This window comes from Anser cygnoides, chromosome 15, assembly GCF_040182565.1.
Source record: "Anser cygnoides isolate HZ-2024a breed goose chromosome 15, Taihu_goose_T2T_genome, whole genome shotgun sequence".
Taxonomy (NCBI): domain Eukaryota; kingdom Metazoa; phylum Chordata; class Aves; order Anseriformes; family Anatidae; genus Anser; species Anser cygnoides.
This window is the reverse complement of record NC_089887.1, coordinates 4,476,062-4,499,273: the sequence shown is the minus strand read 5'-3', so window position 1 is coordinate 4,499,273 and position 23,212 is coordinate 4,476,062. Positions and strand designations below refer to the sequence as shown.

The following is a 23,212-nucleotide window of genomic DNA, read 5'->3' as shown; positions in this document are numbered from 1 at the left end:
CCTTTTAACTGCCGTTGAATAAGATTACACACTATCCACTTGTATAGCCAGTATTAAAGCTATCTGGTGAATTGAAAAGCCACCTGAGCGTTCTTTAGCTAGAATAGCTTGAGGCTCTATATTTTTTAATGTTGAAAGCTCTAATGATGTACTGGATGATAAGTTTCTCGGCAGAAAAAAAACCCTCACTGTGCATGGGGGAAGGTCAGGTCAGTGACAGAGACTGAACTTCCAAATTGCTTTTTGTGCACGAGGAGTTGTGAGACGGGGATTTCAGAGTGTCGGAGCAGAAATTTGGTCCGCTTTTGAAGCGAGCTGCTGAGTCATCACAGGGAGCTGTGTTACTGAGCAGTGGCTTAATTTCCTTAAAACTACATGGGACAACACTGAAAATTTATTTCCAAAGTAGACCTAAAATATAAAGTGGGTTTGTAGCCCTCAGGTAGCAGAAAAGAGGGAGGAATGAGTCTTTTGCAGAGGCTTGCCCACCGATAGCAGTTGCTGGATCACCTGCACTAATGACCTGTAGAAAAAGGGCAAAATCAAGAAGAAAGCTACATGTGCCATCCGTGTCCCAGTCCGTGGAGCAGAACTGGTGCGAGAGAACCTGGAGAGGCTGGTACCGTGCGCCCTGATGGCTGGGCTGCCTCTGCCTGGGCTCGGCACTGTTCCTCCAGCAGCGGCAGCTGTGGTCGGCGGCAGCGCTGGCTGGCTGCACGTCAGCTGTAGGCAGGCCCCCATCTCTAGTTATGCCCAGGGATAAATCCTAAAAACCCTCTACAAGATTTTAGAAGCTTCTCAACCTGTATTTTAGCCTGTTTCATCTAATAAAATATAGAAAGCTCTTCTTTGCTGGAGTATCTACACACAAAAGGGTATAAGTCATCTTGTGGATAGAGTTGAGTTCTCCATTAATCTTTCCCTAGGGCTAAAGCTAACAGCTCTTGCAGTCTGTGTGAAGTCTTTACAAAGGGGGGAAAAAAAGCTGTTACAAACATGGCTGTTATTTGTTTAAACATTTGGAAACATTTATAGTGTGATGCTAGCTGTTCTTTTTACCATTGCGCCTATTCTTTTGTTTGTATATATTTCAATGAATCCTTTAAGACTTGTCAGGCAAGAAGAGTTTGGCTTGTTTAGCTAAGTAAAATTAAGACTGTGAAGGAGTATGATTGTTGCCTATAAATACTTTAGGACATAAAAATCACAGAGGGAGAAAAGAGAGATTTGAGCCAAAGGACAGCTTTGGCAGAGGAACAAATGGGGTACATTGGTCATGAATACGTTTAAGCTGGAAATTAGGAGTGTTTTTAACAGATTGAACAGGGCTGTAGGAAACCTTCCATCCAAGAAAGTGGAGTTAAAAGTGCTCGATGTTCTTATCACAAGCCTTGGTACGCTCAGCAACGGGATCACAGGGTGGGATGTCAGCAATGGAGCTAGGCTTTCTAGCCCTCTGCCCCCAGCACAGCTAGCAGGAAGCTTGTATGCATAAAACATCTCCTTGCCAAAGTTTTGCGTAATGTATTTTTCTGTTTTCTCTTTTAGAAATCTGTTTTTGTAATATGATGTGTCTGCTTAACTTAGGAATGTGTTTTCTTTCTCTTCAAACCGACCAGCAAGTTCCTGATGTTACGCACATTTTGAACTGCTTGCAGAATTGCAAGCTTGACTGTATGAAACACATCTTGTAGGCTAATTATCTTTATCTTTGGGGAACTTGAGTTTTTAAAGCTAAATGCATCAGTAGTCCTGTTGTAACATGTATGGTGCATCACATGGTCCCAGGAGGGGTGGATCAAAAAGCAAGGAGTGGAGGTTTTCAGACACTTGACTGCTTTATGGCATGGGTGACTCAGCCAAGATGAATTTAGGCAAGGCTTTCTCAACAGTTCCTGATGAAATCTTTGGCAACTGCAGCTCTTCACCATATCCCCCCTCACACACCATGTATTTAATATTCAATCTGTGATCTACTTGCTGTATTTTGGTGATGTTTTTGTTTTTTGTTTGTTTTTTTGTTTTTTTTTTAATTAAAAAATAAAAAAATAAAATTTTTAAATTTTATTATTCAGTTATTGTTTGTTTACTTGCAGTGGAAATGAATCATATTTGATCTGATGTGGGCAAAGCTTAGTCACATTGACAGGAGTATATTGGGTCAATAAATATAAGTGACCTAGACCGTTCACTTGTTTTGCTAGTACTGTGTTTTGTAAACTTTTTCCATATCTGGTGTTTTATTCATATGTTACCATGCCTTATGTCTGGATCAAGACAAAGGTTGTATATATAAGAATCCCCTTGCTGAGATTGATTCAAACAACTAGGCCGCTTTCCCTGTAAATTTGACCCACAAAACTAAGTTCATATGTTGTTGCTTATTTACTATTTTCAGTCTAGAGTCCAGTTTCTCAAGGGTTTGAAGATAAGAAATAATATTTACATGTCTGGGAATTCTTAAGATATCTGTGAGTACTGACAAGTCATAATAACTCTTCAAATACCAAATCCATGTCATTAGATTGCTAATTATTTTATAAATACATATTTTTGTCTCAAAATACTCCATCTGGAGTTTTAATTTTATTTGTCAAACTAAACAAATGTGATCAAGGCAGGAAAATCTGTTATTTTTCTTTGTTTGGAGATCTAAGCAGAGACCTGTACTGTACACAGTGGTGTACAACAACATCACCCATTTCCCTTTTCTTGAAAATTAATACCATCCTTGCTAGAAAAGAAGTGAGAACATGGAATGGTAACAGTCATTATCTTAACACTCTCTCATTGCATAACCTGTTAATAGACAGTCAAACAAGTAGGGAACAAATAAGCAGTGTTTTAGGGTAGAGTTTTATGATTGATAAATACCCTTTTTTTTAGTGTTTGTGTAATGATTCTCTTGTGGGCTGACAGGTGGTTGTCAGCGTTTGCTAGTCTGTTGATCAGGCTCCGGGTCATGTTGTGCATCTTGTACTGCAAAGGGGAAGGGAAATTAATCTGTTATTGATCGGGATCCAATTCCTGTTGTGCATCTTGTACTGAAAAGAGGAATTAATTCATTACAGAAAAAGTGAAATCTATTCCATTGGATAGTTTGTATTTTTAAGGTCTTTTTCCCCTTGAGCAACCTTGAGATGCCATGTGAGTGTCTTTTCTCCTTTTTTTGTCATATTCCATGTTACATAGGCTGACTGTACATCCTTGATGCCATAATGTTGAATTACTTACTATGTAATATTTTTGCTATTTGTATTGGACTCATCTCCTATTCTGCTTTTTTCTAATACAAGTATCCATAATTTTGTAAACGAAGCTCATAGTAAATGAGAAGGCACTAATGCATGTAATGCAAGTCTGAAAGTCTGTAGGAAGTTTATAGCAAACTTTTTTTAATTTTTTTTCTTCCAGGTTAATTTATAATTGTTTTCAAAGTTCTGCTGAAGCACTTAATTCCTCCAGTAGCTGGAGGGTGTACTAGTATACTGGTGATCTTTTCTGCAAAGTGTTTTTCTCCCTTCGACAAGTTTCCTAACATAAAGAAGTAAATCCATTTTTGGAAACTGAGTCCGGTGAAATTCCTTCTTCACTGACAAGAAGACACTGAGAAGTAATTGTGGTAGTAACTAAGACTGATAGTAGGAATGACTAGCAGTTGACATCATGCTCCGGACTCTGCCCCATGCCATGTAAATGAGGGTGTTTCTTTAGGCAATTCTCTCTCCTCTTGCTCATGGTAACCTCGTTTGTGTTGTCATCAACAGGTTGGTACCTATAAGCAATTTAATCTCAGCCTCAAAAATAAGACTTGCCATTTTTTCTCAGGTCTGAGCTCAAGCTATTACTTCTTTTCAAGAGATAAACGCTTTCTCTCACCTTTTATTAAGGCTGGTTGGCACAGTATCTCTGAGAAGAATTTGAGCATCCATGAAGTAATGCTCTTAATATTCTGCACAGCAAACACAGATGTAGATAAACTTTGTGTGCCATAATGTAAGACCTGGGAAAGGAGCTGATGTTTATACATTTTTGAAGGGGAAAGAACATTTCGTATCTTCAGTCATATGGCCCGAGTGAGATTTCATCTCTGTTGGGAAAATTAAGCACCCAAGTGGCTTTGACAAAGTCTGGGATATTTTTTAATTGTAAATCGTAATATTTAAAGTTCCTTGAGCCTCATATGATAATGTATATAGGGAGATAGAAACACTGATTATGACTTTTCTGAGATGATAGGGCAGTCTACATAATTATCATATTTAAGTAACAAATTAAAAATTCTACAGCAGACGAGTATTAAAAAAAAAAAAAAATGTTACAGACCACCTGGGACAGCTTTCATTCCTGGTCAGATGGAAGGGAAAAAGGGGAAGTTCAGTGTGATCCAAGATCACAGTTGTGCAGTCATACGCAGCCACTGGTGATAAAAAGAAATAGACCATGCAAGAGGTGTTCACCCTTTTTTCTCTTCCCTCAATATATCTGCTTGGTGCAGAATTGCCATATGTTCTGCACAGTCCTGAGGGAATTTATGTTCCGAGGGACAGCAAGAACCCAGATCTTCTCTTTCTGTTTTCACTTTCCTTTGTCTCTCTTGTTGTTGTTTAATATGGAAAAATAATATGGTGCCAGTTCACATTGATATTTTGGGCTGTAAATGGCAGCATTTCAGGAACTGCTTCATGAACAGCTGGTTGTGGGAACACTGAAACAGCTCCGAGGTAAGTTCCTCCCTGCCTTGAGCCTCAGAGATTGGTTGAGGCCAGTCCCGAAAGCATTTTGGTTCTTGGGCCCTGAGAGATAGCAGTAATAATTCAGGCAGTCTGATGAGAGAGTTTAGAAGCAAAGGAAAGACTGGAAGTACTGTGAGTGCTGTGCCTGAAATAGATGTAGTGTGAAATAAAGTAGAGAGCCCTTCCTTGGAGAAAGCTCTGTATCTGGATTAGGACTCTTGCCTGTGGCAGTCCTTCTGTCCAGTCTTTTCTTCAGGACTAGAATCAGATTAAAAGCACATCCCTTAAGTGATCTTCAGTGCCTTTCCTCCTCATCTCTGCAGCTTCCTACAAGTTCCCACAGACTCATTATGTCTAATAGTTAGGCATCCCTTGGCTGCAATTCTGGGGTCAGTGTCTTTCCCTAATGTTGCTCTGCTTTCTTAGCAGAGAGAAGGGGCTCAGAAAGCAGATAGAAAGGAAAGATCTTTTATTTCAGGAAAAAAAATGGAATTTGGGTGGGAATGGCGGTCCCCTAACAGTGGATTCATCTTATTATAACTATGTCCTTGTATTCATCCATACGGCTCTCACATTTCAGTGTCTTTAATAAATAGTTCCTACTAATGGATATGAATCTAAGAGATTGAAGCTCAATCATTAAAATAAAGAATTCATGAGAAATTGAGCAGCCTTTTAATAATGTGAAATATCTATTGGGGACCGTGGGATTGAGGGAAGGGAAATAACCGGTGATGAAGGCAGAGAAGTTGCCTGAGTAAAGGGAGGCAGAGGAAGAGGAGATGAAAAGGCAGGCAGAAACAGCAGAGGCAAGGACCTAGAAAACAGAGAACAAAGAGTCTGATGAAGTAAAAAATAAATAAATAAATAAATGAAGGAGTAGTGAAGAAGAGAAAAAATGCAATTGTTTTCTACAAAGGATTCTCAAAGAAAATACCTGTTTACTAACAGTGACATTCTGCATTGCAATTTAGTGTAGCACCAGTCAAGTAAAATCACGTCAGTGCTGTACATTGGGAAGTAGGAGAGGGATGGAGTGGCTTAGTGACAGGAAGGATAAGAAACGTAGAAGGCTGGGTAGTTTTTCATTATCTGATTGTTTGAAATAGCTCTCTACCTTCCACAGCCAGGCTGAAGTCTGATTTGCTGCATCACATCATGGAAGCCAAATCACAGTGCTACTCCTTATCTAGATTAGGAGCCTGGCTGCTCTAATATCCAGCCTGTGGATTTCTTCCAAGGAGTGAGGTTCTGAAAGGATGGGGTGGACACGCAGATCCCATGTTTCAGCCCTATTGAGATTTTTACTGTAAAGTAAGACTAAATTCCTCCTTTGATATTTTGACCAGCCACAAAACAAAGCTGCAAGCTGCACGAGGAGCCGTGGGAACGTCCTTGTTGAGTTTTATTTAGCAGGATTGGGCCGGACTGAGTTACAGCAGGTGGTGGTTTCTTTGTGCCACAAAGGGAAACTTAAACAGCCTTTGAATATGAAACAGGAATATGTATACTGTCTAGGTAGTGTTTAGGTAATACTTCGAAATGTAGTTTTATATTCATGCTCATATCTGCAGCTGCCGTTGTAGGATTTTACTTAGAATCCAAGTGATAGCTGTTTCGGTGAGCTCTCAGTGTAACATCTTTATTAGTTCACCCACTCAAAATCCTTATCAAAAGACTGCTTTTAATAGACTTGTTTCAGGGAAGGTATGAAAAGAAAATAAAAAATAATAAATAAATGCACATCCCTTGTTTAGATTCTTGCTATGGTTAGCAATTAAGTCAAAGAAACCTCATGTTTTCCTGGTTGCAGGCAGAGGAAAGTTCTCTTATTTCTCCTGCTTATCAGCTCACTGCACAAAGAGCTTTTCCCATGTGGCGAACTCTTAGAGGTTACAACAAAGCTGGCTTCTGTTCTTTGGTTGTTTTTAGTGTGGTCGAGCCATTCTTCAGGGGAGCTGATAAGCTGAACAAGTGGTTTTCCTCTTTTCCAGATGGAGATAAGAGGTGATTGTTGCCAAATTAGCAACTTGTTTGTTGATCTTTTAGTGTTTACTATTGTAAACCTTCATCTTGTGCAGAAATAATGGTGAACAGTAATGCTGAGGTTTCTTCTCATCAGTAACAAGTTGCTAATCTGATTGGCGCTTGGTTTATATTTTTTCATTTGCTATCTGGAAGATTACTGTCATGAGTACTTCTAAGAGCACCATGGAAATCTTCTTAGAAAGTAGATGTGGTACCTGATAATGTCGTGTTTCCAGGAATATTGCTGAACAGACCTAAAATCTACTACAAGCTTGGTTTCTGAGATCCTATGCAAGCTGTAATACATGTGCTGTGTCAGGTCAACAGAGCACATGTATGGAAAGAAATAGGTATGTGCTTACCCCTTCCTTAAGCACCGTCCTTGAATGCTTGAATTTATGCAGGTGTGCACGTGGTATTCCTGAAATTTTAAAATTGTTCTATATGCTTTCATCTCCCTTAGTACACTATTTGCTACCAACTACAAGAGTGTCAAAAGGTAAAAATTATGTCATTCAACAGTTCAGAGATCTGCTGACCTCGGGAACTTTGAGCCCTATTACTTAAAATTTTGTCTATCTAATAAGGGAAGTAGAATGTGAAATGGCTTTTGGCATGCAGTTATTGGATAAGCAAAGAATTTTCTATCTATTTGCTATTATTTAGGGATATATCTTAAAAGAGGATATCAGGATTCACACCTTGCATTTGCCAGTTTCCCATTCTACTTCACAGTTAATGGGCATGGGTTAGCCTCTCTTGCAGAAAACATTTGATGAATTGGCTTGGGTTTGCATCGGTTTAGTTTTATTTTCATTACTTTTCTCCATAATTCGCTTATTGGATTCTGTATCTTTAGAAATTTTTATTACTCTCTTAGTCAAGCTAAAAAATAGCTAATTTTTCTTTCCCAAATGAGTTGCTTGAAGCAAAGTACCTATGAATACATGGGTATTTTAATTCACTTACTAAATGTATACAGAGAAAATTTACAAGCAGCCTTTTTACCATTTTTTAAATGTCTGCTGACTGTTGCATAAGCTAAATTATTTACAGTATGATGCCTCACAAAAGAGTAGCAGATTTGGGTTATTTACTTTCCTGATAAGAAAAGGGGATTGAAGTTGCTGTGATATGCTGCTTTGTTAATTTTATATTTGTTCCCCAGTGTGTAAAATCTTTTTAAAGAACTAACATGAGTATTGGCAGACTCTTTTGAAATGGTATGGAAGTGCTAAGATTAAACAAAACATGAAACGGTCTTAAAAATAAAAGTCAGCAAGTGTTTGATAAAAATAAAAGTGCTCAACAATAGAAAACCTTTAGGATGCTTAATTTATTTGCTTTCTATTTGAGAATGGCCTCTGCACTCCATCTGGGAGCAGTTCTGGTGAGCTGTGTGTGTTTTGAATGATGCCAAGCTGGGTGTATTGAAACTGTGTTTGTACAGTATAATGAAAGCCATCAAAAATGGTCTTGCTGAAGATCTCCCTTTAATGAGGAGATTAAAATTGGTGGTGAGGCTGAAGAGTGAAATTTGCAGCTGTGTCACTTGACAAGATCCTTTACCTGAGATGTTTCAGTCCTTGCTGTTTGCAGATGTATAGAGTATTCACAAGTATATTTTTTTTCTGCCCATGCAGATGCCGTAGACCCGTCTGACACCATGGCTCCTGTCATTGTAATCCCTCCACAGAATACTAGCGTCGTAGCAGGGAGCGGTGAAATTACCCTGGAATGTGTGGCCAATGCAAGGTACTGTAAAAGCAGTGGGGTTATAAGTAACTAATTTTAATGGCCTGTCCTTTATTTGAAAGGACATAGGAAGTTCTTTTCATTTTTTGTTATTTTAATGACTGAAGCCGCATGCAGCATGTCGCTTGCTCTTCAAAGTAACCTTACGAATAATCTTATTTGTCCAACATTACTGAATTAAACATTGATTTTTTGGGGAAAATAAGGATGTAGAGTGAGTTACTTTTCTACCTGTTACGTACACAGTAAAGAAAAGAAGTATAGTTGTTCAAGCAGCAAACATTATCTTAAGGAAATAATTATGTTAAGGTTTAACAATATTTCAGCTGTATTGTATACTGACACAGAAGGTAATACTGTTTAAATTAACAGTCTATGCTTCCTAGTAAATAAATTAGGGAGGCTCTCCTATGGAGTAATTTCTTACAGATGTTGTTAGTTTACAGTGATTATTGCTCAACTGTTCATAATGCACCGTAACAGGGTTCACAGCATTTGTTCTGTGCATGTGGCTGTTTCCATCTAGTTAGCCTTGCATAGCATTGAATTCTAGAGGAAGTGAATAGTTGAGGTCCTCAGATGATAGGAGACCAACTGATTTGCTTTATCCTCTGAGGGCAGAGATGTTCTTGATATGGTTAATATTTTCTTGCTAATTGAGTTATAATGAAAGCACTTCCCATGCAGCTGATTCCCATAACACTATTTACTCCTTTTGCTTAAAGAAATCAAATTATTAGTACTTAACTTCTATTGCCATATCAATTAGGTGTACTTGCATAATGCCACTTGAGTAGTGTGTGGAAGTTACATATATGTTTATTTCTGAATAGCTAATGCAGGGGATAAAGGAAGTTTTATAATCTGTATTTAACTGCAGGCAAGATTGTTCTGTAAGATCTTTTACCTTTTTTTTTTTTTTCCAACCTCGGTAGACCTGTTGAGAGACTAAGCATGACTTGGAAGAGAAATGGAATAAAAATAACCAGTGGAATTAGCAGTTTTGGGAGACGACTCACTATCACCAATCCAACCTCTGCTGATGTTGGGATGTACTTCTGTGAAGCAAAATTGAGAGACAGCACAGAGGAACCAGCAAGAGCAAATGCCTTCCTTTCTATAATAGGTAATTCTCAATGCACTGCATTTTTTAGTAAAATAGGCTCTGGACTGAGGTATAGTAGGAAATAAAATTGATATTTTAATATTTCATTGACCTTACATTTGAACCTCTCTTCAGAGAACAAAACAAAAGAGGTGGAAGGGGGTTATCTTCCAAATTAATCCAGCAGCTCTTCCCCATGAATATAAATTCATCAAATAGATACTTTTAAACACTGATCTGATTCTGAATCTCTTGTGAAACTATAAATTTAATCAGAAGTTGGGGAAACAGTAGTAAAATCTTTATTGTGTAGCTTCCACATCTCGGCTTTTAGCTGCATTAAATCCTGATTAACTCCCGGCTTGCTTACATCTAGTTCTAATACGTCAAGTGCCTGTATTTCTGAAAGAAGCCTTTTAGGTGCACTTCTGTGCGTTGTCTGTTGCAAGTGCCAGTCAGGGGGCCAAGGACATTCCTGAGCACACAGGCAGGCAGATGTCTTTACTGAGAGAAGAAAAGGGAGAAGAAAACAACATTAAAATCAATGCTACATGCCCGACCTCCAACTCCAAGGGAAGCTTTGGACTTAGTTTTTAAAGGGACATTGGTGCTTTTCAGCCCTTTCTTGATGGAGGGACTGGCCTTTTTCTCCGCTATCACCTCCCTGCTGGAATTTTGCCGTAGCAGGAATGTTGTCGTTTGGAAACCTAGCTACCACGTGTGTCGTGTTCTGACATTACAGCACAAATGAGCTCACTGGACACTGTGTAGAGGTTTCTTTGGTATTTTTAGGATAAAGGAAATGTTTTAGAACAATAAGCCAGAGCTGATTGTGTCAAGTCTAGCTTTTATATAATAGTCGCAGTAGCAACTGCAGATGTCCTGGACAGGGTATTGCTTTGGCAATGATACAGGTCTCGGTGATCAGCATTCGTGCGCATGAATTTCTGTAGTGCCTTGCAGGGAGAATTCATCACAACAATTCTTTACAGTCTTTCAGACTTCAGAAAATACAATTGTAAAGACTCTGCTGTATGGTCTGTATTCTACTAAAGCAATTTAAAGTAGTTCCTGCTAAATGAGTAAACAGTTCTTCTTTCTACAAAGCTGTGCTCCAGGTTCATTTGTAGCATTGTGTCTCCATTGTATTTATTACCTACTGGATGAAGTTTGGTTCCAGTCTTTTTCTTTATACTCCTTTTCTTAGAATTACCTCACAGCTTTCCTACCCGTTAAGGAGCAGAGACGGATTTCACTGATTTACGGTTTTGGTTTAAACTCTCCTTTATTCATAAGATTTTATTGTAACTAGTTTAATTTTGCTGCTATGGTGGCAGATCCAGCCTAATACAATACTTAAAGCAGCCTCTCAGTTAAGGTAAAAGATTCTTAAATACAGTTATAATAAAACTGAGAAGCGATCATTGGGAAATGATATTAAAATAGTATTGCTGCCTTTATTTAGTAGCTTATCTCTTCTCTTATTTTTAGATGTTTTATTTATTTCTTATCCAGTTTTAGGGGGCTGTCAGGGAATGAAGTTATGAAAAGGTCTGTAGATAAGAACAAGCAGATGAAAGAAAGCAGAAACAAATTGGTTACCCATTACTTTTATTTCCTTCTGATGGAACAAGACACTTCAGTTGCAGGTGTTTACTCAATGTGTCAGCAAAGCCTGATAGATTTATTTATAAGTTTCTCAAGCTGCAGGATGGATCTCTAATTCAAAACAGGAAGCCAAATCAAAGGATTAATAGTTAATGGCATAACTTATATTCAGCCTTAGAGTTCTTGAATGGATTCAGACGTGGTTTAATTAGTCAAGGAATGGGTTCTAGGGGAAAGTACAGATGAGATTCGAACCTAAGGATTTTTTGTAGTGTGTCCCTTGTAGTCTCTTGGAGTAGTACTCACAGAGACTCAAGTATGCTTGTCCATTTGCATGCATAAAATACTTGCAGTGTGTACATGTTGATAGTGACCTGATAATGAGCTGTTCTCTGCAGAATAATACAGCATGGACTAAATAAGGGTCTTGACTAACAGAAAAATGAATTTGTGTTAATAGAAGAGGTTTGTTTTCAAAATAATTTGGGTAAATCAAATAGAGACACTCAATAGTATGGTAATAGGAGCTTTTGTGGATTGATAGAAAAAAATATTGCTATTAACAGGTGGAAAAGAGGTAGTAGTAAAAAGATGCATCAAAGATATCACAGATATTCAGTTATTCATGGATTTTATTATTTATTTTACAAATATATCAGTCCTTGACTTTCCTAACTAAAGGAAATAACATAATTTGAGTGTGTACCCAGATGGTGAAAAGAGCTTTATTAGAAGGCAGTGGAACTTAGTACAAAGGCATGTGTTCAGTTCAAATTATTATTTGTGACCTACAATATTACTTCTGAGAGTACATCTTAGTTTTTTAAATTAAAATCACACAAGCATTTGAAAAAATCTGAATATCTAATGCAGTAGAATAATACTGCATGAGCAAGAAGAATATCCTGTAGTCTTATGCTGCACTACAATTTTCTTCTGGATGTGGCAGAAAGCTTTCTGACATCTTCATATTGTTCCAGCAAAGATAAACTGAGGTGGTTCCAAACTCTGGTTTTATTAGCTGCAGTTGTTATAAATTTTTAAAGGGTAACATGTTCCTCAGTTGGCAGAGTAACAGTTTGGGGAAGATTTGTTGCAGATTAGATAAGAGCACATTTGTTTTATCACTAACAGTTTGAAGATTAAGTAATTTAAGGAATCTTCTCATGAGCAAACCAATTTGGAGACTGAATGAATTTTAAATTCTTTTGCTCTGGTTCTGCAAGTTCTGTTAGCGACAAATTGCAATCATCATTTTTTAAGTGATTGTTCTTTGGGAAATTATGAATTTTAGGAGCTTAAGAGAACAAGAAATGAATCCCTTCCACTACATGGAAACTATACTGCTCTTTAAGTCAGATGCAGTCAGAAAGTAAAATCTGAATAAAATGAGGAAGAAAACAAAGAGAAGGAATGGCTTTGTATGATGAAGTATCTCCCAGAACTGAGTGTTGAAGCCCTGTTGGCCTATCCAAAGAACTGTTGGAATAAAGTGGAATCACAGTTGAGTGTTTTCCTTCTTTTTGGAGCAGTTTTGTGCCCGAAAGAACTATATTAGTAGATATATTATTCTCATCTTGGTGTTTTCTAGAGAGAATTTTGTATCTCAGCTGGATATATGTCTTTCTGAAAATAGGACAACAGGGGAGTATAATAGGTGTCTCTCTCTTTTAAAGGCTACCCTGGTTCTCATCAAGTGGGAGGGATACCGCTTCACAGGGCTCTGGAATTCAGGAATACAGCAGAAATGTTATAACGTTAGTGTGGAGGGCCCACCTGGCTGGACTATGGGAGGAACTGTGGGGCTATTCCTCCCTCACTGTACTTCTCCAGGAGCAAGCCTGGAGATGCAGAAGGGCCTTCTTTGTGCCTTGCTCTTGTTTGTGGATTTGAACTGAACTTGCAACTTCGGCTGCTAGCCACCTCAAAACCTTGTGCTCAGTTCTCTGGACCCAATAGCTCTTGTGGTTCTTGTTTGGAAACTCAGAAACACTACAAATGGTGTCTTGAAAGCAGAGTGAAGGATTTTTCCATGACGTTTGTGCTGATGTATTGTGCTTATGAAAAAGCCACGATGGTTGTGCTCCTGTATAGCACATAAGAAAAAGAGTTTTCAGGAAAACTTAAAATATAAAGTCTCTTTGGACACGTCTAAACTTGAGTTGTCAATTTTTTGGTCTGGTGCACCACAGAGGTCTCTGTACCTTGGGCCCAAATGCCCATGGGGCCTGTCACACAAGGGGACTTTTTGGAACTTCAGTTCTGGCTGTGACATTCCTGAGAAATTCCCCCTTCTCTCAATTCTGCAGACAGGAGGTGTGTTCCCTGGGCTGTTACAAGATTTTTCAGTGCACAGACAGCAGCTGTCAGTAGGGGAGTTAGTCATACCACGTAGATCCCCAGATGTAATAATTGTATCTGTTTTTTAAAATAGTTGTTCCTTCAACAGGATTTTTTTCCATGACTGAGAGAATGCAATGCACAAGGCAAGAAACAAGGAGTACCTTTTTCATCTGTTTCTGTTTTAACTCGATATTCATGCAAAGAAAAATCCTCCTTCAAGGAATCTGTTACACCTGCATGTGTAACGTGGCTCATCTCCCAGCACAGGCAGTCTGATATGCTGTCTGGAGTTAGGGACCTGGTTACCTACAAGCGGCTCTCAAGTTCGCAGTTCCACTTTCTTTATAGGATATTCACCAAATAAATTAGTTTATGCTAATATTAGAGAAAGGCTTCCATGTTTAGGGCTCAATTTTCTCCTTAAATATTCAGGCCTGAATTTGAGTGATGCAGGAATTTCAGCTTTGGAGGAGCCCCTGGGGCTTTCTCTGTTCTTTCTGACTTTCATGTATGTATCTCGGATTAGGTCACACATCTCCAATGCAGCTTGAAGGGTATGTAATGGATGCTGACTGCTATCTTTTGAATGTTAAAATCAGTGACCATGTAACTCTGCGCAGGGGAAGTTAGAACAGTATCAAATTTTGCAGGCTCCCAGGGGCTTTGCAAAGCGGCTATCTTTTCAATGATTTCTGTAGTGCAAAAAAAAACCCAGAACCTTCGACAACTATTAAAAGCATGCATTTATATTCAAATATTCTTTTTCCCCTTTGCTTGTTCTTGACCTTTAAGTTAAAATCACTTAAACACCAATACAATATCCGAACAATATAGTATCCATTTCATTGTCTAATATGAGATGTGACCCCTTCTCATTGCATAGGATGCCGCAGTGCCAGCAGGGTGAAATCGTTGTAACAGGTCCTGTCCTGTTCTAACTACTGTGATTCTATAATTTAAATCAAATGTTTGACCTGGTACCAGCAGATGACTGTCGCTCCTAGAAACTGCTGTGTCTGGGGGCTTGCGTCTGGCATGTTATATAGTTTGGAAGACATTCTAATTTCACCACGCACATTAAATTTCATCACATGATTATTGTCTACAACAATAAATGTTCAAATTGGCACAGTGTGATTCAAACCAAGCCTTATAAATATGTAATAGAGTCATATATACAGACAACCAGAATACCCCTTCAGAATGCCACCTGACCCCTACAAATACTGCTGCATTTTTATGGCTTCTTTCTGATAGTTTTTCACCAGCTGGTGTGTAGCACCCAAATTCAGATCCCAGGAATTTTTCACTAGCAATTTATGCTGGGCCTACAGGCCTTTAGGCACACACATGATGTGCAGATCATATATCTGACACATCTAAAATGTGGGGAGCCTAAATTTCAGTGGTCCGTGTTGTGTAACTACAGCTGTTTTGCCTTAATTTTGTCCACAGCCTGGGTTCTGTTGAAGCCATAGACCCTCACTACCCAGCAGAGTAAGCGAGCACACTGGAGCTTGCGAAGGACCTTTTGAGCTTTTGTGTTGCTAACATGAGGGACACGACTTGTGGAAAAGTAGCCCAGCTTGCATGGCAATCACCGCTTCATTTCACACAAAGCCCTAAGAGTATACCTGCACCAATACTGCTGGGATTCTCTCATGCCTTAAATCACCAAGACCAATTTTCCACGTCTATTAGACTTGGGATGCAACAGCACTATTGTCCACAAGGTATTCTAGATCTCCCCAAATTCCCTTACAGATTGGTCTTGTCTTGGCATCGAGGCTTGTCTCTAATTCCAGGCAGCAGAGGCAGGTAGTTACCAATCAGTATATTGTGGAACTGCTTCTGGAAGTGTTTCTGTATCTGTGCTTATCTCACAAGAATAACATGTGAGAGCTCTGCATGCGGTTGTTGCCTCAGCCTCCCTACCCCTCGTATGCCAATTGCAGCATTTAGCAGAGCTTCCAGCTGCTGGAGTGGCTGTGAGAATTGAGCTCAGCAGGCTTTAGGGTAAGGGAAAAAGTGGGTCTGGTCTTGATGAAGACTGGAAGTCATATCTGTTGGCATACTGACACCCTGAAAGTCCTCTGGGAACTGTCTGTGGCCTTTAGATTGCATCTTTCTGCTACTCCTGCTCTTTTTCTGTCTTGTCTGCTTCAGTTTCTTCCTGCTGCTTTCAAAAAAGCCGACGTGAATCTTCCTTTTATAACATCACAGTCCTATTTGCTAAGTGACAGTTGTCAGTGACTTCAAGTTCCTTGTCAGATAATTCATTGCTTGAAAAGCTCACGTAAGCATCTCTTAATATAGTAAGTTTCTTTGAGGGTAACATAACAGCCTGTATGGGATGTAAAGGAAGGAGCACAGACTGTAGGATAAGGTTTTGGGGGAGGCACTGGGAAAACACTCTGTATAAATATGCCAAGTGTAACTGCAGGAACTGTGCAACAGGAGTTCATAAGGAGTGGTCTTGGCGCTAATGGCATCTTTGAGGTCACATTAAGTGCTTTGCAGGTGGACTGCGGGCCCATGCTGAAGATAAATCTTCAAATTTATCACTGGTGTGTGAATATGTTGCTGATCTAGAAGAAAGTTTGAGAGCTGGCAGCCGAAGGTTGCCAAGCTTAAGAATTGGCCTGTTAAGGTCAGAGTGCCTTATAAAAAGGGAGGGTGCAAGAGGTGTACTCCGTGACTTCCCTGAAAGGAAGAAAATAAACTTGAACCTCACTGGCTGAAGAGACATTTGTAGAAGAAGCCCAGAGTTAGAAGTGAATGTCTAGGTGGGGGTGTGTGTGTCTGGGTGCTGTCTTGCTCCTTTGGATGCTGGTTTGTCCACCTTTCCCCTCTGTCTCCCCTCTCAATCAAATTAAATTGATGCAGAAGGAAAAGTTCAAATTTTGTTTTAACAAAGGTGGACGGATGGATGTGGACCTGTGCATCCAGACATACAGATAAGTAATGAGACTAAGCTAAAAGCTTGGAAGTCAAAAAGTTAAAATTCTGCAAAGTGGAGCACAAATATCAGACAAGGCTTGGTAGATAGCGGTGAGATAGGAGAGCATATTCAGAATTAAACATGGACTTAGTCGCATTGTAGAGGACTTGGCAACTTTGATGATCAAACATGTCAAGCGCTGTGTGCCATCAGAGAATTTCAATTAAATGTTCAGCTTTTCAATTTGTTGTTTAGATTAATGCATGAGATCATATGCAATAAATCACAACTTATGCATGTTTATTAATAGCTTTATATTTAGGCAGCGAGGATCAATAATGTTAACACATGTATATTATTAGAATATAATAAATCATGTAGCTTGTTTTATTGGTTTTGCTGGGTAAATGAATATTCCAGGCTATTTTGCAACCTCACCTCCTCCTCAGTGCAGGATTTTGAAGGCTAATATTGATTGACTTTATTTGGAATTAATACAGAGTTGTAATATCCATTGGTGCCCAAACGAAGCCCCAGTTCTGTACACGCAAGCAAGTATTTTATTGTAGTTAGCGGGAAGGAGTGCTGGGGGGGGGGGGGCGCTTTGCGGTCCAGTCCTGGTGCTTACTGATGTGTGCCTGCTGGCGTTTCTCTCTGTGAGATGATGATGGCAACACTTGCGATGCTATAGGTGGTGGCAGGCGATACAGCAGATATTTGTGGAGTAAAATAATATGATTTTGTTTTCATTTATGAACATACCAACATCCTATCAATAATGCAAACTGCACATCCAGTTTTTACATACGGCTGGGGAAGAGGTTTGAGAGATCAGCTCAGATGACTTTGTGGCTTGCTAGATTTTTTCAAACATCCTTGAATTCTTTGAAATGAAAACACAAGTAACTTGTTCGTACAAGCTACTTATTTCATCTTTTCTGTATTTTCTAAAACTTAGCAGTGAGTTTGTGTATGCTACAATAGAATTCTAGTTATAATCAAATAAAATGCTACTAAAAACAGTATTTGGATGATAATTGCATTGAACAGACTATGACAGTTTTTAGTTACCGTGATAATTACTGCAACCTTAATGCCTGTGGGACTTTGACATGATGCTCTTCAATTTTATGCTGCATAGAAGAGAAAGTAACATGACAGCATACTGTAGTTTCTGGAATCTTGTCTTTGTTTAATTAAACGTCTAATATCTTTTCTTTAGTCCTAACAATAACGTGTGGCTTTTTATGATTATTACTATAACTTCAATTAAAGCATTAAATCTGTTTGCTTTCAAGAAATAAAACAGTTGAGAAGAATTTTTTTAATTATACTGCATTTATCCTCCGATGTTGGCTTTCTGACATACTATGGCACTTTATTTGACATGCTTCATGCCTTCATGAGGTTGAATTCAGTTTAGATACTGAAGCAAACTATCCTATAAAATGCTAAGTTGTAAATATAAACCTTTATAAACCTCTCGGGAGGGCCTTTCTGAATGAAGAATTAAAATGTTCCATGATTCAGACCTATAAAATGAAAAGTAGCCCCTGCTCTGAGTATTAATTTGCAGTGCAAAATGCTAAATCTTACCGAACATTGACTCAACTCTTTGGAATTCATACTCAGCAAAGCAAAAATTTGTTGGCTTTTTTATGATGCTTTTACTACCAAAAAAAAAAAAAAGCCTCGAAGTAGAGACAAACTTAGACAAGCTAGACAGTTCATAATACAGCACATTAAATACAATGTCTATGGAGACATCATATGAATGTCTTTAATCAATACCTATTTTTCATTTTGCTGTGGGTTTCTTTGTTTACTTCTGTTTGTTTTCTCTCTTCTGAAGAACCACCATATTTTACTGCTGAACCTGAGAGCGTGATTTTGGCTGAAGTGGAGAAAGATGTGGACATCTTGTGCCAAGCAATGGGTGAGTGTGCAGAAGTATTGTACCTTGGATGACAGGTAGATGTATATCCTGTTCTGAAGAATGCCTCTTTTGTCAGCTTTTAACGTCTTGAGGTCCGTGCGTTATTGCTAACTCTGCCAGATCCAGGTACAAGGAGGGGGAGGGCATTTGCCTTTGGAAAATCTGCCATAAATTGCTTCATAGCAAACATTAGCGTATTGAGCCAATAAATTAGCTGAGGTAAGACTATGGTTTCAGAACCCATGATTTGAAATGCAAACAGACATTATTTTCAACAGTTCAAATGCCCTCTTTTCTAAAAAATTACAGAATTTCTATAGGTGCTGTCAGTAGCTCTGACTTTTAAGTGTAGTTAATAGTCTTCCTGCAGAACACTCTTACAGGCAGTTTTTAATTGACGGGTGTCTTAATTGCATAAAAGCCTTCAGATGTTTAGAATTCCACCCAAGACAAACTGCTGTTTAAGATTTATTTCCAGAGAAATGGAAGCACATCCTATTTTAGCACTCCAGAAAGACAGGAGACATCACAGTGTTGTGATTAGAGAAGGTTTGACTCTGTCACTGAATTGCTGCGTGATTTTGGCAAGCTGCTTAACTTCTTGGTGTCTCAGTTTCCCTGACTCTAAGTTTAGCAGGCAGTACACATAAACATGCCTTGAGATCCTTAGGTAAAACGTATGGCTTATTTGGATGGGTTCCTTCTTCAGATCAGAGCCAATAAAAATATTCTTTCTTTCATGTTGATTTTATTTGCATCATGATTTCAGTACTTTTTGCTTTATGTAAGGAAGAGTCAACAGTGCTTTTCTAGAGGGAAGCTTAGCAAACATGTTAGCACAATCAGCAAGCATGTGTGAGGATGCTTTGGTTGATTTGGAATTTCAAAAGCCTTTGATGAGGTCTCTTACCAAAGGCTCTTGTAGAAAACAAGCTATCAGGTTTTAAGAGACAAGGTCTTGTTGTGAATTAATAGCTTTTTAAAGAGAACAAATCCTTAGTTCTCAAAGCTGGAACCTGCTGTCAGTGGAGTTCCCCAGGAGTCTGTGATGTGGAACGTACTTGTAAATGCCCTGGAAAAGAGGGTGAATGGTAAGATGATAATATTTGCTGATTATATAAAATTATCCAAGATAATCAAAATTAAAAATAACCACTGAAGAGTCAGAGGGTTCTGATGATTTGAACTGACTGGACAGTAAACTGGCACATGAAATTATTGACAGAGATGAAATTACCTATTACTTTGCAGAAAAGCCATGTCTTCTGAAAACCTCAGTTCCATGCCAAGAAGTGGCTCAAAATGCTAGGTAGTGGGAAGAAAGGAATAGAACAAATAAGAGAATGCCACTGTATAAATGCTTGACACCCCCATCCCAAAACCTTTTCACAATTCTAATTGTTCTACTATAGAAAGGGATATAGGAAAACTAGAAAATGTACCAAAAAGTAGGATTTATTATCATTAGAGGTCTACCATGGTTTTTGAATACTGAAAAATTAAACCAACTGGAACACTTTGTGAAAGAGATGACCCAAGGGCTGTAGCCATGTAGAAAGGTGAGTAGATGATTCTGTATTGCTTAGTTCAAGAAGCAGAGGAGGCACCCAAATAAGTTTTCATGTAGGAAATGTACGAAAAAACAGAGGTAGTACTTTTTCAGAAAGCACAAATCCATGGATGTTGTGGGTCCAGACAGTTGTTAAGATCAGAAATACAGATTATTTAGAAAATATTAAGCATATTTATGGAAGAAAAATCCTGTATGAACTATTAAACACAGCTGTGTGTATGCAACGTGTAGCTCAGGAAATGGCTAAAGCACAGATTAATGGAGTTGAGAAGTTGTAAATAGTGTTCTGTCATTGGGCTGTTCTTGCGTTTTGTGTCTGAGCAGCAAGGACAAGACAATTTCGAAGGGAGGAAATGTGACTAGATAGATCTTTATTCTGGCCATGTACCACCAACTTTTTGTTTTAGCATGTGCAATTGCAAACACAGGCATTTTTTTATCAAAGATTTTTAGGTAACAGAATTTAAGTGTTATGTCATTAGAAAAATTGAATTTTAAAAAACATTCTGAGATTTTTGAAAAATGTTTCAATCCTACGCTGCTATTTGACAAATCTCTGAACTGTCTCGCTGCTGTTACTGGAAAAATAATCTGCTGTCTCAAATGTTTTTTTGTGTATTAGTAAAGAAATCCTAGAGGAGTCAGGGAGAGAAGAGGTTGACTTTTAAACTCTTACTTCTATCCTAACTCCTCCTTTGAGCAGTTTAGTTTCCAAGGGGGTTAATAGGGAACTCATAATCATTCCCACGAGATGAGGTCTTATTGGAGATATGGGAACCATGACTAGGCCAAATAATTTATTTCTGCTGAACTCTTCTAGTGCATGTCTGATTTGTTGAAGGATGTGGTGCAGGAGCATAGAAAACCTATCTTTACGTGGATTATTTTGCCGAGTGTCTGTAACCCAGACTTGTGAGGGGCAGGTACTTGCTCTTATATACAGTATTAAACATAGAGGCCTTCTAATCCATTATTACACGGACCTAGCAATCACCAGCCTTTTAAAAGAGGGTAAATGAAGGTTGCTGTCTCCCTGCTGCAAGCTAGGAGCTGGAATAAAGCACGAGGGGAACCACAAAGCTGTCCTGCACCTTCGCTGCAAATAGGAAGACAGATTGGATTTCCCCCAGCCCCATCAAGTTCTGTGCACAAAGCCCATTTGCTCAGGCTTTGTGCACTTTGAATGTGTGAGAGACAGATTAATTTCACAGTATAAGCAGAGATTAACTGTAAATAAAATTGCAACTTGCACAGACTAGCTTTATACTTCTCTGTAATGGAGTTTCAATGTATCAGACTGCACAGTAACTGTGCTCTGCTGTATATCTTTCAGCAGTTGCTGATGCTGCGTGCATTTTCAATGGGTTTCCTTTAAATGCTTTTTCTTTATTTGCTTATAGAAAGTTTAGGGCTGCAGGCAGCGGTGGTGGTGTCTGGGGAGCGCAGTTAATTGGACTTTAGTTCTACCTGTTTAGACATGTAGGTGGAAAGATGCTTTTGGGACTCCCCAGTAGTCCACTGGGAGCTAGAGAAAGCTATAAAAATAAATAACAAAAATGACACAGTGAATGTTGAGAGTCTTTTATCCAGGTTCTTAAATAAGTTAAATTTGGCAAAGAGTCAAGCACCTGTTTCACAGATGGGGAAACTGAGCCTCAGATTGCATAAATCATTTGCCCAAGGTTACAGAGAAAGTGGCAAAGCCAGGACCAGAGACTCAGTCTCCTGCCTTCCCTTCTCCATAATACTGGATTGATTTGTCAGCCTGCCTTTGAAACAATGAAGTGCACTTTATATACATGCTGAGAATTAAGCTTGTTTTACTTAATATTTCTGGTCTTTTAGGCCACTCTGTAATCTCTCAAACAATAAGGTACTGCTGGGAAGGGCATAGTCCAAAAGATCTTTAAAATGTTTTCCTCTTTTCATGTTTTTTTTTTTTTCAGCTGAATTTTTAGGGAGGAAAAGAAGCAAAAATCCATGGAGAGTGGCAGGGAGGAAAGACTGTGCTGTAGGAGAAGGGGAGAAGAAAGGAAGCTGTTTTTAACCATTTTTATAGCTAAAGAGGTAGCAAAATGATAAAAGAAAATGTGTAGAACTTGGAAGACAAATCTCTCTGGGAAGATCACTAAAGCCCAAATGGATGCTGCTGACAGGCATCAGAATGCCTAGATAAGATCCTATTATTCAGACTCATAACTTTGAGTAGAGGAAGATATCCGTAACCGAAAGGTAGAAAAATAGAGATGGTAATATTCAGTTTGTCAGCTGAGGTGGTGATAGGAAGGTGTATCTCACAGTGATTGTAGGATTAGAAGGTTTGCTAATACCGTTAGTAGAATGGGATTTATGGAATGACACAAGTGTTAAAGGTTTGAGTGTATCGAATGCAGGATTTCATTATTTCCTAGGTGCCCATCAAGTCTAATGTGTGGGAAAATGGACTTGCTATTATTTAAACTTGAAATCATTTCCAGGCTTCTCTGCATCAGGAGAACTATTCCATTTTGCATCATCTGTTTCTTCATTACTCAGTGATAATTTGTATTTGCCCAGGAGGATTTTCAAGAGATGAATAACACTCTCACTGAGAGTTCTGAACATTGAGGTTTACGCTAATTCTGTATATGGGCTGTTGTGGGAAGCTTAAATTATGTCTATTGCAAGCTACTACACTGCATCTATTCTTTATCAGACAATGCACTTTACATAGCGGATTTCTTCTGAGATGATTACCTCCTAGCTTATGAGTACATTTTATTTTATCAGCAGAACAAAAGCATCAGATGTGATTGTAGTAAACGATACGTATTTATAAAAAATAACAGCAGCAATTGAATGTTGTTTTTCAATCATTCCTTACATTGTTTGTACGTTTTTTCTGAGAATTAATACAGCTTTTGTCTGTAGCAAGAGAATACATATATTGAAAGGAGATATGAATGGAAGTAGAATACAGCAGTATTTAACTTTGGGATTTTTAAATGATAATATGGATCCTCCGTAGTGCTCTCCCTATGAGGATCTTAAGCCATTGCCAACATTACAGAGAAATTCATTGTCTGCACACGCTCAATTCATCAGTGACATCCCTTCCTTAATGCTTCTGTGATACCTGGTATTTTTCTGCTTGGGCAAACTTCACTCACCTGTGAACTTAACTCTGTGGTTCCACTGTGATACATGC

The 23,212-nt window shown here is 38.6% G+C and overlaps 1 protein-coding gene across 6 annotated transcripts in view; it reads left to right on the top strand.

Moving 5' to 3' along the window:
* The window catches only part of SDK1 (sidekick cell adhesion molecule 1), a 393,312-nt gene that overhangs the window by 227,782 nt on the left and 142,318 nt on the right, over positions 1–23,212 (top strand). For 5 of the 6 annotated variants that reach the window (XM_048061197.2, XM_048061189.2, XM_048061203.2 and 2 more), the window contains 3 exons: positions 8,408–8,519; positions 9,455–9,645; positions 18,369–18,452. In XM_048061197.2, coding sequence (XP_047917154.2) covers positions 8,408–8,519; positions 9,455–9,645; positions 18,369–18,452 — 387 coding nt within the window. Of the gene's footprint in view, positions 1–7,038; positions 7,115–8,407; positions 8,520–9,454; positions 9,646–18,368; positions 18,453–23,212 lie in introns of those variants that run through there. The other variant, XM_048061219.2, reaches the window with a different exon arrangement.